Source organism: Glycine max, chromosome 20 (genome assembly GCF_000004515.6).
Source record: "Glycine max cultivar Williams 82 chromosome 20, Glycine_max_v4.0, whole genome shotgun sequence".
Classification (NCBI taxonomy): Eukaryota; Viridiplantae; Streptophyta; class Magnoliopsida; order Fabales; family Fabaceae; genus Glycine; species Glycine max.
Window position 1 is genome coordinate 34,831,825 of NC_038256.2, and position 17,741 is coordinate 34,849,565.

The 17,741-nt window shown below is 34.3% G+C and overlaps 1 protein-coding gene across 1 annotated transcript; it reads right to left on the reverse strand.

Moving 5' to 3' along the window:
* Positions 1–356: 356 nt before the first annotated feature.
* Positions 357–16,670, reverse strand: LOC100792702 (transportin-1). Its single transcript, XM_003555808.5, has 29 exons — positions 16,149–16,670; positions 15,146–15,433; positions 13,697–13,786; positions 13,525–13,602; positions 13,345–13,425; positions 12,982–13,032; positions 12,576–12,661; positions 11,884–11,950; positions 11,741–11,797; positions 11,618–11,647; positions 11,474–11,533; positions 11,208–11,321; positions 10,858–10,971; positions 9,210–9,308; positions 8,303–8,428; positions 8,119–8,193; positions 7,882–7,953; positions 7,607–7,717; positions 7,374–7,457; positions 6,305–6,415; positions 5,242–5,343; positions 4,917–4,979; positions 4,759–4,833; positions 2,660–2,731; positions 2,463–2,587; positions 1,417–1,468; positions 1,272–1,340; positions 1,124–1,183; positions 357–1,009 (listed from the first exon to the last, which is right to left on the reverse strand). The coding sequence occupies exons 1-29, from the start codon at positions 16,341–16,343 to the stop codon at positions 926–928; spliced, it is 2,691 nt and encodes an 896-aa protein (XP_003555856.1). The 5' UTR covers positions 16,344–16,670; the 3' UTR covers positions 357–925.
* Between the last annotated feature and the right edge of the window lie 1,071 nt (positions 16,671–17,741).

A 17,741-nucleotide genomic window follows, 5' to 3' on the forward strand; every position in this document is an offset into this window, starting at 1 on the left:
TTTTAGGTCTCAAAAATGACGTATTGCCAGCACAAATTTGCATACATAATTCACTATCATTATATCACTAAACAATTTGTGTCATGGTTTTTTTTAAATATGAACTACATGATAAAACAAAGTACTTATCTTATAGTAAAAACAACCATATCAATCGCATAACCGTAAAATTTTAGACCTACAGTAAATCAAAATTACACTGAAAACTATATATCACAGATTTTTATTTTATTCATTTTTCTAATGAAAGCCACTGTAGATATGAGCTATTGTTAAGGGGCACCGACAGCATAAAACATTTTTTACTCTGGGCCGAAAGTAAAAAAAAAAAAAAAAAGTCAATAAGCATACATAAGTTTAACTAATTATTGTCTCAATCAAAATTTAAATGATGCGCTGCCTGAGGCAACACAGTTGAAATTGATTTTCAAGTTACGGCTCACACAATTTAACAACTAAATACGCTGGAAAATACAAGTCAGATCATACCCCCCCCCCCCCCCCCCCTCCTCTCTCTCTCTCTCTCTCTGGTGGTACAAAACTGTGTAACCAAGACACAACCTATCAACTTAAAAAAGTAAAAATATTGGAAAACTGTGACGACGAACACAAGGGTCGAATAAAACTCCTAGCTTTTAATTAAGGCTTCAACTATTAAGACAAAAAAGAATCAAGCATTTCTAAAGGCTGAAAGTCATTCCCCTGTACATTTCTCATGGGAAACTCCATCAAGTGAGATCTTCAAGGCTTGTGGAACTTCCTGTAATCATCAAGCTCAAACGAATTGTTTAAGTACTGGTACCCTGTCTGAAAACTTGGACCGAGACTCAGCTCCCACTTAATATGAATCGTGACTCCAATATTGCTTGACAACACACAAAATGATTAACAAGATCAATGCAGATACAATGCTCACACAATTGAATTATACTTGATATTTCGAAAGCTTTTCTTTTACTGGAGGCTCCAAAGCAGACATACACTGGTCCCACGCTCCATTGCGCAGCATCTAAAGCAAAAACATGGGATTATAGTTTCATTTCCATGAGGAACGTATTACAGCTATAACATAAACATGTAATTCCCTAGGCAGATGCACACCCGAAAGTGAAGCAACACTAACCTGCTTATACCCATGTAAGACCTGGCAGACTTCATTGTGTAAATCTTCACTCCTTATTTCCTATAGACGTTAATAAAAGCAGTTATATTACAGAAACCTTAAAGCACTTCTAACTTTTAAGATGGACAATGATGATTGCAAAACATACATGCCAACTTGCAATGGCTTTGCACATGTAAACAAGCGAGCTTAGAGCTCCAGAAGGATTAGCCTTAACCTGAAAACAAATGTAAAATACAAATTACTTTACAAGTCTACATGTAAAAAAAATTACAGAGTGAATAGGAGCATACCATAGCACATAGACCTCTAAAAGCATCCTCTTTCTCAACATCATCTCGTATCCTGCAAAAAATCATCAAAGAGAAATTAATATACAAGATAACCAGCAATGAAACAGTGGACATCTAATATTATGATCAATTTGTAAAGTGAAGAGGTTGAGATATTGCTTTACTCTCCTTTATGTGTTACTATGCATGAATTCCAAATATTTAAATAAATACAGAATTACAGGCACTACTATTGACTATTCTAAGTTCTCAGAAGGCATTATCTAAGATTTTATTACAAGGCAGAGGACTCTCAGCTTCTTAAGAGAGTAAATGCCTTGAACACAAAACACATTTTTTGTGTGATTAATACCATTTAGACTCCCAAGGAGATCTCAACTGCTAACATCTAATGTAAAAATGTCAATATTAAGATATTAAATGGGGATCCTCAATGTACGAATTTCAAAGTAAAAAATTACCACAATACGTCTTGAATTGAGCCTAACCTTAAACTAAACCCAAAAAGCTATTGCCTAAAACTTTATAAGCTCTACTTTAGTCATATCTATAATGGATATGGGATTTCAACAGCAATTAATGGTTGCAGTATATTGCACTGTTTTATTGTAAAGTCTGTTCAACATGACCCAAAGTCAAGTTTCAGAGAAACAGAACACAAAACCAACCATATTTTCATTTCCTAAAAGCAAAGCAATGTCATTATGAATCTAAAATGCTTTTTAGGCCACTCAATCTAATATTCTCCATCTTTTTTTCGAAAGAAAAACATCCATCTCTTATCTCAGCCACCACCATTGAAACTGAACTGATTACACTCCCAAGGAAACAACACTAAAACCAATTTCTCATCTTATGTTGAAGACAAACTTCTATAATGATGAGTAATTTATTCACAAAATTTATCATGCACCAAAAATTGCAAAATCATCTATGAATTTCAAAACATTTTCTTATAGCAGCAAACTAAAGAGAACCAAATATATTTGTTATGTGCTCATTGTGGAAGTCATTACTATATAAAACACATAAGTGGTACAACTTACATTGACAAAGCAGTGCACCAAGATTGCATGAAATGCTCCATATGTGGTGATACAAGCTCCGGACAGACCCATGCAAGCCTCCCCAATGTTATTGCACTATTTTCTATAAGTGACTTGTTGAGTCCCTATAAACAGCAAGACAATCAGCAACTGAACATGACCAAAATTATAATTCAAGAATGTGACGTGATAATGACCTCTGCATGCTGAAGAATTGGGACCAGGCATGAAATTACAGTTAAAACAATGGGAGAAATTTCTTGACGAACCTGAAATTCAAAATTCATAATTCACAGTGACTGATTTTATATAAAAATGAATAAAATGTGACATGGAATAGTTAATGTCAGAAGATATTCACACTAATAACACATCCAATACTCAGTCAGAGGTGGAGAAAAAATGAATTGTGCTAGAACATCCAAAGCCTTAATTTAGATTTCTCCATTTCAACTCTGGTGTTGGTGAAATTAAGACTGAAAAACATGTATTCAAAATTTAATGTGGAAGCCATCAAACAAAAGCATCAATGAATCAATATATAAAGCTGTAATAATATATTATTAGCATATCCAAAAAATTATCTGTCAACAACCTATCCTAAGTATTTCAACTAGGAGTGTTTTTGGGACAGTTTTATCTGCCCCTACTGTAAAAGTTAAAACATTATTTTAGTATTTTACAACTTTTTAGCATTTTTTTTACATGATTGGAGGGAAAGTGACACAATGAAAATAGAAACCAAACAGAACCCGGCATGGCAAGCTAGAGTTACAGTGCTGAATCTTTAAGATGAAGGGCGTGGTTGTCAACAACAGTATACCATCCCAGGACCCAATATAAAGCATCTAGCTTAAAACAAAAGATCAATAAATGTCAAAAACCTGAACCATACAATACATCTGTCACTACACAAACAAAACAAGCACTTGTAGTGGTAAGCATGCTTGAAGGAAGACAAGAGTGCACTATAATGACCCATGATTTACAGTGTGTTTGGACACACGTCTATGATCCATGTCTTGCTCATTTTCACGTCAGTTTTAAAGAAATGTAGAAGCTCATGAGTGTTGCTTCTGCATCAGACGTGGTGAGAGAGAATTATACATGCATTATAAAATCTTTTCCAAACATGCACTTGAATTGATTGGACCAGCCAGATGCACTTGGGCCAAACATTGAGTATGGTAGTTAAAGATTTATAATCAAAAAGAGGATTTAATACTAATGATTATTATAATATTTTATAAAAAAATATTTAGGCATTTAATATTTTTAAAATAATAAACAAATTAATTTGAAGACTTTTTATATTTTTAAGTAGTTATACAGTTGAATTTGAGCAGTCACTTTTTGTTATTGTCATTGATATGAGCTGTATATTGGTCTATTTGAAGTTTATCTTTCAATTCAATAGCCATACAGAGCTATTCACAGAATTGTTAAATTCACAATTCAGAAAATATGCCTTTTGATTCACAATTCAAATCAGGATTTGATAACCAAGGTTGTTACATGTTAGTTATAGCCTGATTTCATTTGTGTCTCAGCTAGGCATAGTTAGTTGCGGTTAGTTTCCGTCACTAATAACAGAATCAAATCAGTCTAACTCTGTAACGGAGTTCAATTGGGACAGTTGTCTCGGCTTGAGTCTGTAAATAGTAAAATCTATTAACAGAGTTCTTTCAGTAATGAAAATATATAGATTAACAGATTCACTCTGATATCTTCCTACTCTCATTTTCTCTTCCAATCAAAGATTACAATATGGTATCTAGAGCTTGAATTTGACCTGAACTATTGCCTCACCATTCAGTCCTTTCCAAATTCCGGGTGATTCTCACCTTCCAACTTCATCTGTTCAAACATCAATCCCAGTTTCCAGAATGCCACTCAGTTTCCGTTTCTTTGGATGAAAAAGTTTCTCATCTGAAACAGCAAGTTGAAGCTGATACCGAGGGACGTTATCTTCATCACTTTGTGGTCAATCCAGAGATTCAAAACCAGTTTCTCACTAAAGATGACCGAGACAGCAGGCAAAATTAGTGATGACTACCTTCATTATGAGCAGAAAGACTAACTGATCTTTCCGTGGCTTCTCTACCACATATACATCATTTTTAGCATATGGATGGCTATCATTTAACCATCACAGTATTCATTACTGTCTAACACAGCTTTTGAAATTGAAAGTATCCTAATTATTAATTATGACAGTATCCATCAATGCATATTAGCTTCTAGCTTCCATACATTTCTATCATTTTATCAGAAAGCATCATTAAAAATTGCATACCTTAACTGCTAATTCTCCAATTGCCCAGCATGCATTATTTGCTACTGAAATAGCCTCCTTTACCTTAGAAATCTCCTGTACACCAGACACAGTATAAGAATAAAATGACCAAATAAATGCAACCCTTATGGATAAGTTTATATCAGGCACACACATACCAGTTGCTTGGCTGCAGCCTCAAGAAACTCAGACAAACGAGGGTGCAAATGAACCGGGCACACCTAGCCAAATTACCATTGTTAGAATCCCATCAACTAAGATACAGTCCACAGAACAATCCCTGCTCCTCTACAAAAGATGTAAAAATAACATGTTTGGGTAGACCCAAACTTATTTTCACCCAGTCCCCACCCTCGCCAACCCCAAATAAATAAATTTTTGCTTTCAAAAGGTGGATTTACTTTCAAAAGACACCAGGGGCAAGGAACAACTAATGGCTACATGGTCTTAGGTATAATGTATGCAGTATTACATGCAACTTACTCGCGCAAGGTCTCCAAGTAAGGCAAAGGCACTTTGTCTAACATCAGGAGCATCATCCACACAACAATGCAGAAGTAGGTCCCTCAAAGAACATTGTGCAACCTACCAAATAGTGTATATCAAGATCAATCACAAGAAATCATACAATTTCTGGTTTAATTAATCTCAAGCAGATATCAAGATCTCAAATAACAAAGGGAAGTTCAGAAGATGCAGAATTGCTGTCCATTTCAAGTTTTAAGTACACAAAAAAGAATTGAAGGTTTGGAGACAAGGTAAAAATAAAAGGGAAATATGCCTTTTAGGAATAGCATTAGATACAATAATTTTTTAAAACTAAAGAAATTAAAATAAAATCCAAATTAAGGACTTGTCTGCCATTAAAAAAATTTAGAACAGCTTTAGTCATGGTTGATTTTAGAAAGAATTCACTGACCTCTCTTACAAGGTTTGAAAAATTAGTTTATCAATGATTTCTCCACTAAAGAAGTAAATCTTGTAGAGAAAAAGGATAATATCATGTTGGAACCTAAGAAATAATCTAGGGTTGATGCCTCCAATCTTGCAGATGAAACCACCAACATGAATTCACAAATATGCTAATTACTGAAAGGCAAACATTATGGTCACATTTAATATTATAGATAATCCACAAAACCAACTTCTATCCCCAAAATATATTAACTCTTTAATTTTAGAAAACTGAGCATAATGTTGACAAATATGCATCATTATAAAAATAGATCTTTCTAATGTTGACAAGCATATGCCTGAATACAAGCCAACATATTTACGCAAAACAAGAAGGAAAAAGGTGGAATAACAGTCAACCACAAGACTATTTCAGTATTAAAATTTACAGAAACAGTTCAACAAATACTGCACTTATCTCTTGATGTAAATAAGAATATCAGACAGATTTGCACAATGATCTATGCTTAAAAAAACTCCCATTTTGTAAATGAACACATATTTCAGGGAAAATAACATCAGAGATGTCAAATAATTTGCTAACAGAGAAGCATGATCTCATATCTAAAAAATACAAATTTTGGATGAGTACCAAACTCTCTATTCCACTGCCAAGACCCTCTGCTAGTCCAGAAAGCAAATCAAGAGAGCATACAATAAACTCCTTGTCATACTGAACCCCTGTGGTGGCGGCAGGATCAGCCTGAAATAGAATGACACTCAACTTGTTGGAAGATAAAATAAAATCTCAAAAACAGCCCCTATTGGTAAGTGGAAAGCGGTAATACAGTAGTCTGTTAGACAAATCATAAATGATGCTAACATAGTGGTCATGGAAATGAACCTTTTAATTCCAAATAGGATGTGCGGACATTAATAATTCGATAGACAGATAGTAATAAAAACAAGCACATACAAAGCATAATAACACTTGATATTTTTTTAGGCTTTTACGTATTTCAGAGATCCACTTACAGATATAGCATGACTGTAGCACTTAGTGATCAATAAAAGATAAATATACAGAAGAGATGACAGTACATTCTAGCAGTATTCATTTGATTAGTTCACACTGTTAGAATATCATGTAATATTAATATCATATCCTAGAATAATTTAGAGTATCTTGGAAATTATTTTAGGACTAGTTTCTCCCTATTTTGTCAGTTTCCATGTTTCTTGATATCTAATGATTTGTTGCCTTATTTAGTTAGGATTATTAGTGTAATTAAGGTGTAACACTTTAGGCTTTATCATCGTACTGTACTACAACACCTCGTAACAAGTCTATCAATTCTCTAATATTCAGTCTCTATTCTCTCCATACTAAGTATGTATACTAATAGTCTAAGACTAATCAGAAAACACATAGTAGACAGTCGTTTGAATGTAAGATAAAAGGAGAAAACTTGTAGCACTAACAAGCTGAGTGATGCTACAAAGGTACATTCTAAACCCTTAATGATTCTTGTGTAATGTGTGGTCCATGGGATGGGGTTTTTTCTGCTCATGGTCTCTTAGAAAATTCTAAAATTATAGACCATGAAACCCCAAAATGAAATATTAGGCAATACCTAGGAAACAACCAAAAATTCGAGTTTTCTAAGAGGATATAGTGCAAACTAAATTTTGAAAGATCATTGAGTAAAAGTAACCAGAACCTTAGCAAATTGTTGGGTCTGGATTATATTTATGCACCTCCTAAATACAGGTTCAGCAAATTGAGCAAAACCAGTACCCAGAGCCTGTATCAAATGGAACACCATCAGGAGCAAGAAAATAGATATGATGTACAGTTACAGTCCATACAAAAATTTCAAATTATATAGATCATTGCCCCCAAATTCCATGCATATATTAACATATAGTCTGTTGGAAAAACAGATATCCGTACATGTGCTATAGATGTAAAGCATTCCAGGAGCGGAAAAAGATCTTTGTCTGAATTTGAAAGTTGCTGCCACTTCTCAATTAATGGTGGCATGAGAATGTCAAGATAAACAGGCTGCAAAACAAAGAGAGATACAGTAGGTGAAGAAAATAAAATTTTATTTCGAGGATATTGATAATAAATCATGAAAAATAACTTGGGAAAAAAATAAAAGTTTAGTTTGAGGAAGAAGGATGATTGTTCTACCATGCAATGGATTAGTAATAAAAATAGCATACCTGATTCAGCTCTCCTCCAACAGCTTCAGCTAGAGTTCCAATAGCATCATATACAATTCTGAGGTTTCGCCTCTGAAATTAAGAACAAAAGACTACAATTAAAGATGTCTGAGCATACAAGTAATGACAGGAAATGAAGCACAATATCATAACAATAGAGGTCATCCAAACATGATTCATTTTACAGGAAACAAAAAAACATATATTATGTATTAACTATTAAGGTCAGAAAATCACCTGATATTTCCCAAATGCAGTCATCAGGTGCTTCAGTATAATTTCCAAGCGTGGAGCCAACTCTTCAGCAGCCTCCTATAATAAAAGTTTAGTAAACCAAAATTGAGATTTATATAAATTTAAAATAAATCGAGTAATTGAATCAATTCACTAAGGGTAAATGAACAAAAATTGTAGTCAGAACCTCTTCCAGAGTTGCAAAGGCTGAACAAGCAGCCTCTTGGACCCGCTTATTATCATCCAAAATTCTTCGTAGAAGACCCATAAGAACATTATCAAATTGTTCATAGCCTTTAGGATGCCCAATACCCTAAGACACACAAATTCAAAGAAGACAGCCTTGAAATGACAATTATACAGCAAGTTCTCTTTATTTAACTATGAATTACTAAACTTAGATATCAGTCCATATAGGTGTTGTATATAATATTTGCTCCAGGTTGTCATTTTCCAATAATCTGGACAACATACAATATTCCAATAGATCAAGATCCTTTGAGACTGATGCAAGATTTGGCAACTATCTATGAACTCCTCATATAAAGTGATTTTGATCAATCAACTATTTAATTATAACTAATTATCAAGTGGATCATCCATGCCAAATTTTATAAGCACAGTATGCATTAGGGAGGCAAGGCAAGCCTACAACCCATTCATGATTTCAGTGAAATATTCACCCTGTGAAGCTTTTATTGGTAAAAGATTATTTTCTATTTTCACCTAGGTTAACAGATTGTCAGTCTGATGCATATGCATTCTTTAGTTATATTATAATTTATAACATCTATAAGCTCAAACTTGAGTGTTAAATACACTAATATAAAAGTGATGGAGAATATTAAAATAATTAGTTAAAATAATATCAATTATCAGGAATAGAGAATATAACGTATTTATATACATTAAGAATATATATTAAATATTAATAAGATATTATTAAATTTAATAATTTGGAATTTCAAAATAATTGAGATTTAATATTGCCATAACTTTGCAGGGATCAAAATCTTATAGAACTGTAAAACAATCGGTAGTGCCAAAATAAACACCCGTGCAATAGCAGATGAGGGGACAAAATACATTCATACCTGAACAATAAATTTGCTAAATCGTGATAGTGTCCAGCATGAAATACTTCGTATCAGAGGAAACTTATCATCAAGAAGAGGGATAAGAAATGCCACAATCTATAAATGCAAAACAATGAATTGTTTAATATTCTGAATTAGTAAGAAGCAAGGGCCACATAATGTAGATCACAAAACCAGACTCAGTAAAATAAGAATGACAGTGACTAAGGTTAACAAAATGTTGTCAAAGAAACATTTTCCTTTTTTTAATATGAACAATGTTGTCAAGATCAAGATCCTACTTGAGATTGGTAGGGGAGTCCAAGATCGTAAAACGTAGGATTGTAACAATGTTCATAAGATCCTACCAAAATGTAAAATTATACTAATATATACATGCAGTCAAGCACATAGAAAATAGGAGCAAAAACCTATAATTAACAATATTAAAGCAAACTCAAAACTGAAGTTTCATCACCATAACATCCAAAACAACTCATAATTAGCGCATAAATAACCACCAGCCCCTGCCTCACTATCACGTTGCCCAGCAGAAATCATTTTTCAGTGATTACAAAGCAAACTAAAACATTAAACCGAAACCAGAGATAGGGAAGATGTGTGAAGATGTACAGGGAATCAGCAAGGCAGCAAAAGAGAAGGTCAAGAGAGATGGGGAAGGAGGCTTCAAGACAGCAAAGGCAGATGTGCAAGAGAGATAGCATAGATGAACAGAGGTTCAGAAGAGATGCTGTCACCTGCAACAGGCTTGGGCACAGATGTGAAGGGCTTGATTGAGAGATGGAGTCTGTTATGGAGGGGGAAGTCACAATTTTGGGCACAAATATGGGTTTGTGTGAATCAGGTTGTGCAACCTTACCCAAAAATCTCTAATTTCAGGATTGACAAACTCAAACAATCTCACTATGATCCTACCTGCTTGCGATTTCAGGTGCAGTCCAGATCAGGACAGGGCAGAAGGATTGTAAGATCATGCAATCTTGCAATCTAGATCACAATTTTAACAACATATAGCATGAATTTCAAATTTCAACTCGTCCAGAAAGAATCATATGTAACAGTGATCGACTAACTGAACATAAGCAAGAATAGATCAGTACAAAAAGAGATGTGTGTGTGTGTGTGTTGTGTGGTGGGGGTGGGGGGTTGAGCAACATTTACAAAGTATAAATGGATGATTCTAGAAGTAATCATATATAAATGAAATTAACAAGAAATTGTGTAGCCAGAGAAGAAAGACACAAACATGCACAAATCTATAGGGGTTTAGGTATAAAGGGAGTGAATGCAGAGAAAATATACTTTGGATAACATTTATTTGTGTACTATGATGTATGCCAAACTTAGAACACTAACCCTAATTTTGGTCCTAACTATAATAAGGAAAAAATAATGAGATATAATGTGGAAAAAAATAGAGAAACTGGTCATAAGTGATAAATATTCTAGGATACAATTTAGATATATTGGATAATCTAATTATTTCTACAATACAATATCGATAATTACGAGATATAGCAACACTACGTTATAAAATCATTCAAGCGCACTTTAATCAAATTTTAAAACAAATTAAACTATTTTTCCCACAATTAGGCCATTTGCTTTTGGATTAAATTCACCAGAACCAAAGAACAGAAAATACCTCCAACAGATGCGGATAAAGACCATTGATGCAACCTTCGCCTATAGCACCAAGAGCCAAGACAGCAGCTTCCCTATCTTTCCAAGCATCATCCCCACCAGCAGATAACTTAGCCTGCAGAAATTTTAGAATGGCCTCATAAAAAGAAAGGCTTGCAGAGAAATTAGCGTCATAATATAGTTTTCATAGATGTCTTACATATATACACCTATGTTAGATCCACTATCATTATGCATGGTCTGCCTTTAATAAACAGAGTACCATTTCAGCATGTACTCATCCTTAGCCACTATGATAATTAAAACGGAACATCATCACAAAATGACCACAAGAATCTTAAGTTAAATCACCTCAACAATAGGCATAAGAGTTGGAAGGATCTCATCTCCAAACACATTTGAAAGAATATCAAGAGCAGCTGCACTGCATTTCCGTAAATTCCATGTGTTGACAACATCATCATCCTGTAAATATGAAAAATAAAATTTGACTTCAAATTAGCAAAGCATATTTTTATCATTTCATCTTTCAAAAGCTACACAAACCCTATTAAATAAGGGCAGGAAAATTAATCAAATAATTAGAATAAGCAATCAATAGAGTAAGTACAACATACATCGTCTTCTACTTCATCTGATCCATGAAACCTTGATACGTGAAATCGAGGTTTAAGATCCTGTGGTGCAAAACACACAAAATTAGAAATATGATGGTCTCAAATTAAAGAAAACCCATTAAGTCAACTTAAAAACAATCAGACCTGATCTCGATCAGGCTGAGAACCATCTTCCTGGGAAAAAAAACATTGCGCAAACAAATGAAATCATATAAACAAGAAGTAATTGAAATCCAACTATAACTACTAATCAATCCAAAAGACAACCTCAGCTTCAATAACTGATTCATCATCATCTGCATAAGCCATGTTTGACAGCAATACCTACATAGATGCAACAAATAAACCTCAAATTCCAAATCATAAATGGTAAAACAATTATAGAAGAAAAATCATATAATTTGATTTACTGGAATAAGACGGGGCAAGAATTCTCTTAAGTTTTCAGGTGGCAGTTGAGCATCACAATAAGCAGACCTGCAATAGAAATTATTAAAAAAGAGAAAGATGCTAAATAGCCAGGATATAAGAAAGACAAAGTTTAAGTACAGTATAAACTTTAAATACACTTAACAAGAAATATGTCATCACTGTGTAATAGAAATATCAAACTCCTATTTGCATCAGCATGATAATTGTAGAAATGGGAAATTGATTATGCTTATACCATCCTAGTAACTAACGACAAACAAAATGAACCCCATTATCAATCTCAGTCAGAAGTATAAAATTAATATACATAGCTGGACAATAGTATGGCTTGGAACTTGGGTGTTAGAATAATTCATCAGGCAGGCTATACCAGAGCAAATTTGGGGGCAAAGGTGATTTGAAACAAGTACCTGATCAAGTTCAAAACTAAATGAACTTGACACGATGGTCTAAAATTCTATACATCCTGGGGAGAGATATTTCTCGAATTAGAATATATTACAACAACCTAAAACCCCCCTCCTTAACAGAAAGTGACACAATAAAACAAAATACACATAACTAAGTTTATTATTTTCCTTGTGATTCAATAACAATATCTAGAAGCTAAATGATGCACTCCAGCTACTAGTTGTAACATTAAAAAAATAACATCCCAAACAAATAGTACCAAAATTCACAAGCTTCAAGGGCTACTTCATCATCTGTATCCTTGTTGACTTGTAACATGTATTCAATAACATTCCGTAAATGTGGCTGCAGCGTGTTAACAATTACAATAGATAAGAAAGAGAAGATAGAAATAACATGAATTTTTAAGAAAGCACGTCAGCAAGAGATTTAGTGCTTGCTGATATAAGTAGTTGGAAAATTAGAAATGCAGATAGATATAATAAAATGCAAGATATTCTGATTTTAATGTTTCCAAATGAATTTTACTTACTCAAATAAGTAAGCGCCTATAGTGTGATGGAAAGAATAAAATAGATCAACCACCTCAATGTGCAACATTCCAAAAACAATAAGCATATTCAATTAACTTAAAAAACTCCAAAGAACCAGAACAAGGCGCGCACCTCCAAGAAAGATGGGCGAACTTCAATTAGCTGAACAAATGCTGCACAAACCTGGTCATCAATAGCAACTAGGATGGTATCAATTGATTCCAACATTAATAAGAAATAGTAATAACTAATTTCAGTAAAAAGCAGTTAATAAAATTCCTTGTTGTGAAATATCAGAAATTAAAAGATAAAATACACAGCGAGCAGAGGGCAGGGTCAAAAGACCAAAGCCTTCAACTACTAGCAATTCAAACCAGCAAAAATAAGCTTGATTTGGAAAAGAAGCATTAAGTAATTCAGCAATAAAGCAATATTGGGAAACATTCCATTGGAGTTATACATCAAATACATGCACATAGTTCATTAAGAACTCACCAACTTCCGCACTTCAGCAGCAGCGTCATTAGCGAGAATAAACAGACCTTGAAGATATTGATCCATGGATACGTATAAGGCCTGTACAAAACCAATGAGACTATTACTATCAATTCCAAAACTTCAGTAATACTTTAATAACCAGACAACTGAGATGATAGAGTCCCATGATACACTTACAGAAGGCATTAACATAATGTATTGATTTACAGAACCCAGTGATAATTTTCTCAATGAAGCATGAGGAGATTGGAAAAACTGAAACAAAAATAAAAGAGGAAAAATAAACAGTTGAGGATACAGTTACAAGAAATGAAAGAAAACAATTATAAAAAGAAAATACTGATGTTACCCGAAATAATCTGGGAAGAAATATGTTAATAGGGCGTTCTGCTAACCCTGGTACATCAGAGTCAAGATATTGGGGAATATCCTCACAGATCTGCATGCACAGTCAAACATGAAGTGTTAAAAAGGTATTACTGGAAACAAATGTATGAAATATTAAGTATCAGTTGCTGAGACTAATGTTTCCAGCCAGTTAAAATAATAGTACATATATGACTTTAACTTTTCAATTGTATGTGTTATATATCAGACTTAACCAAATCAGAGACCAAAGTCATGAAATTATTTGCATGAAAAAATCAACAAAGGAGATTTAGCATCATGGGAAGAAGGAAGAGAGATGATCAGCAAAAGGAGATCGGGAATGAAATATATGTCACTTTTTTTAATTTTTTGGCTTAATTACACTTTTGATCTCATTAATTTTAGTAGAGTTCACTTTTGGTCCCCCCTTAGTTTCAATTGCAACAATGTCATTCTTATAGTTTCCAAAATACAATTTAAGTCCCCTATCCCTATCAGATTGATATTGATGTGGCACACTCTTCGGCCAAGGTGGCATTGGGTGGGCCACATCACTCTCAATTTAGCGAAATCATAAAGAAGAGGTGTCACATCTTCACATTTTATGTCTTGCAAGCATCAGATTGACAAGGAATTTCATTGAATCAATTCGAGAAGTATGAGGATAACATTGCTGCAAAAGAAACAAGGGATACCAAAATCAAATTTCAGTAAAAACTAAGACAACCAAAAGTATAATTAAGCCTTTTTATTTTTCGGCACCCCTGATGACAATGTTTTCTGGAATTCCATAAAAGATAGTATACATGCTAAATCCACTGTACCAAAGCTCCCATCAAACCCGAAAAAAAGAATGGATTTGGTACAGAAACACAGACAAAGGATTCCCACAAAAGCACCCAAAAAATTTCACTTTCAGTATCATATATTTTTCTTCCTCATAGATGTGTGCTCATTTTCTCATAACATGTAGACAAGAGATGTTTTGGGAAATGGGGAGATACACCAAAATGGATCAAACAGAAGCTGAAAAGAGGGAGGGGATGTTGAAAACGTCAACCGTTCTACTACCAAACAGTACATGAGAGTTGCAGCGTTAATGACCCAACCATTCGGTCACTCTTTGAGAAAAATCTAAATCACTGCATTTGGTATTTTGTGTGGGTCCATGTTGATGTGTAATTTGTGTTGATTTGAATAGTTCTGTTGCCATCATCTAATCCCCCTTAGTCCTTGCCTCTTTCTATTCTTTCATTTCTACTAAAAAAAATCTTCTTTATCAAATAATAATAAACTTCTCTTCTTTCTCTACAAGGGTTCTGAGTAGCACCAATCCATATAATGAAAGTACTTTCATTTTCTTTGAAGATTTGATTTTAGCCAGAACTACAATTTAAAAACATTATTGACTCTAAAATGGAGAACATACCTTAGATAACGCATCCATTGCACCTTCCATGTGATTTAGATCATTACTATCCAAGCAATTTACAAGGGCTTGCAACAATTCAGGCCACCCAACAACTCCTCCTATTTGAACAACAACACTAATAATAGTTCCTGCCGTAGACCTTATGTGCTTATCTGTTGCACCAAGACAAGGCAGCAACTCTGATTTCACATACTGTTGGTATGCAGGCTGCATAGATTTGAACGTGTTTCTGAGGTTATTCTTCAGATATAACCCTGCAGCCTGCCGAACCTCCACCGACTTTCCCTGTTCAATATAAATCACCACAGCAGCATTAGTATCAATGCAACATCAGTATCACTTGAACCATAACCGCCACAACTGATGCACTTTTGAAAATAAATAAACAAATAGAAGTCTCAAAATGTTATTCCAGGCAAAACCATCCAGGTTAAACTTATTTCCATGGACCACTAGAATAATTCAAGACATCTGAGAGACACTAAACTTTTTAGATGTTATTCCAAACACTAAATATTATGTTTGGTTTCGCATTGAAAACACAACTCGCGAAAAACACGTTGATAAGTGAAAGCTACATGAAGTTGCTTAGCTATGAACGTGATGCGATTTTCCTAAAACTTGACACGAAACCAAACACACTATATAACCTATCTCAAAACAAGTTAGAGGAAACTAAAAACAAATCAAAACAATAGAGTTGACTAGTGCCATATTATCATTAACCTGTTGGTGCAAATTGATGAAGTAACAGTAACAGACAAAATACCAGAATCAAAAACAGAGAATAATAAAACATAGTCGCTTTCTCGCTTGAGCAGCATTACCTTCATCAAGTTGATTAGATTTCATTCAGAACAACAAATCAAGCACAAATACACTACGACAAGTGTTCCGCATCATACAGACTTAAATCAAACCAAAAAAACGCAAGGCGATCGTCACTATTCTAGATAGAAGTAGCAGTAGCAGAAGAAAGTGGGAATTGGCGAATGAATACCTCGGCGCGGGAGAAGATGAAGGCGAGGTAATTGTTGAAGTCAGGGAGATGCGAGTAGCGCTGAAGGTGTTGCCAAATCTGAGCCTTATCGGCGGAAGAAGAATGCGAAATCTGCTGCTCAAGTAGGCCGCAGATCTCCTTGAACCCTTGCTCCTGAGGCTGCCACGATGGAGTAGTCGCCGCTGCCGCCGCCATCGTCACCGGATTCCAGCCACGCGAACTGGGTTTGTGCGGTGCTTGCGAGAGGGAGGGGGTTTTGGAATATTTGTGGGCGCAACACAGAAGAGAGAGAGAGAGAGAGAGAGAGAAACGACACCGCTTTTAAATGAAACGCGACGCAACGCAACGCAACAGGTTCAATCAAGGTTCCGCTCTCGAATACACTCGCAAGCAAAACAATACAAATAACTTTTTGTTCTGCCAGCAATGAAATGAAACAACCCTCGCCTCACTCACTCACTCTTCACAAACATCAATTATCTATCAAAACACTGTTCGCCGCTTGCGTTGCGTTTAGGTTAGGCCTTTGCTTCGTTGGGCTATAAAAGGAAACTAAAATAAAATAAGTTCAGAAATAATAATTCAAAAATCATATTCACCTTCTCATCATCGTTTTTTCACTTTAGTCCACCACTTATGGGACCGTCCAATTATAATTTTACGCCATGTTTTGAAAATATATATATATTATCATTAATGTTAATGCGCATTAGTGAAGCTTCGTAATACAAAAATAAGCCAATCCCTTGGGGCAGTGATTGACTCCACGATCTGGCTGTAATTGTAGATAGATAGTATGGTCATTACGTGAATAAGAAAAAGGCGTGTTTTGCAAAATATACTTTGGACCCATACAGATTGGGTCCTTGCTAGTTGCTGTGTTGGGGGAAGCAATAAATCAAATCTAATATGCCCTAATTGATGTTTTATGTATTTTTTTATCATAATATTACAAGACTTAAATATTAAATTTTACTTAAAAATTAAATTCTAGATCACCCATATTAACATTAACGAGGTTTGGTTGAAGTTTTATGTCCTTAAGCAAAGAGTCATGGAGGGCGGTAACTTTCATCCGTCAAAAACATACCGCTTAGGTTTCTTATGTTTGGGGAAATAAATAAAAAATTAATTTGCTGGTCCCCGTAAAATTTTCCTGTAAAATTAATGTATCGCCATCTTACCTTTTGGTTGGCAATACAAGATAATTAATTGTTAAGTCATACTTTTAAATTAATTATTGCATAATGGAAAACTGATTTTTTTTTTAATGTAGACTACATAAATATGGCAGGTTGAAAAAATCAATATGGCAGGATTACTCTTTTTTGACCAAAGTCTTTCGTATTTACCTTTTTTTTAAGAAGAATGGAATAATATATATAACCTGAACTAATCACCCGTGAATTGTGATTAGAAAAAATCGCATTTTTAATTAATAAATGGGGCATAAAGGCCGAAAAAAATAACAAATCGCCATATTCCATAGGAAAACATTAAATGCCATAGAATCCTCCCTCCCTCTGAAAGAGCTTCAATAGGTTTAGCATATACACCATATTATTGAGAAGATCCACGCATCTATTAGCCCTC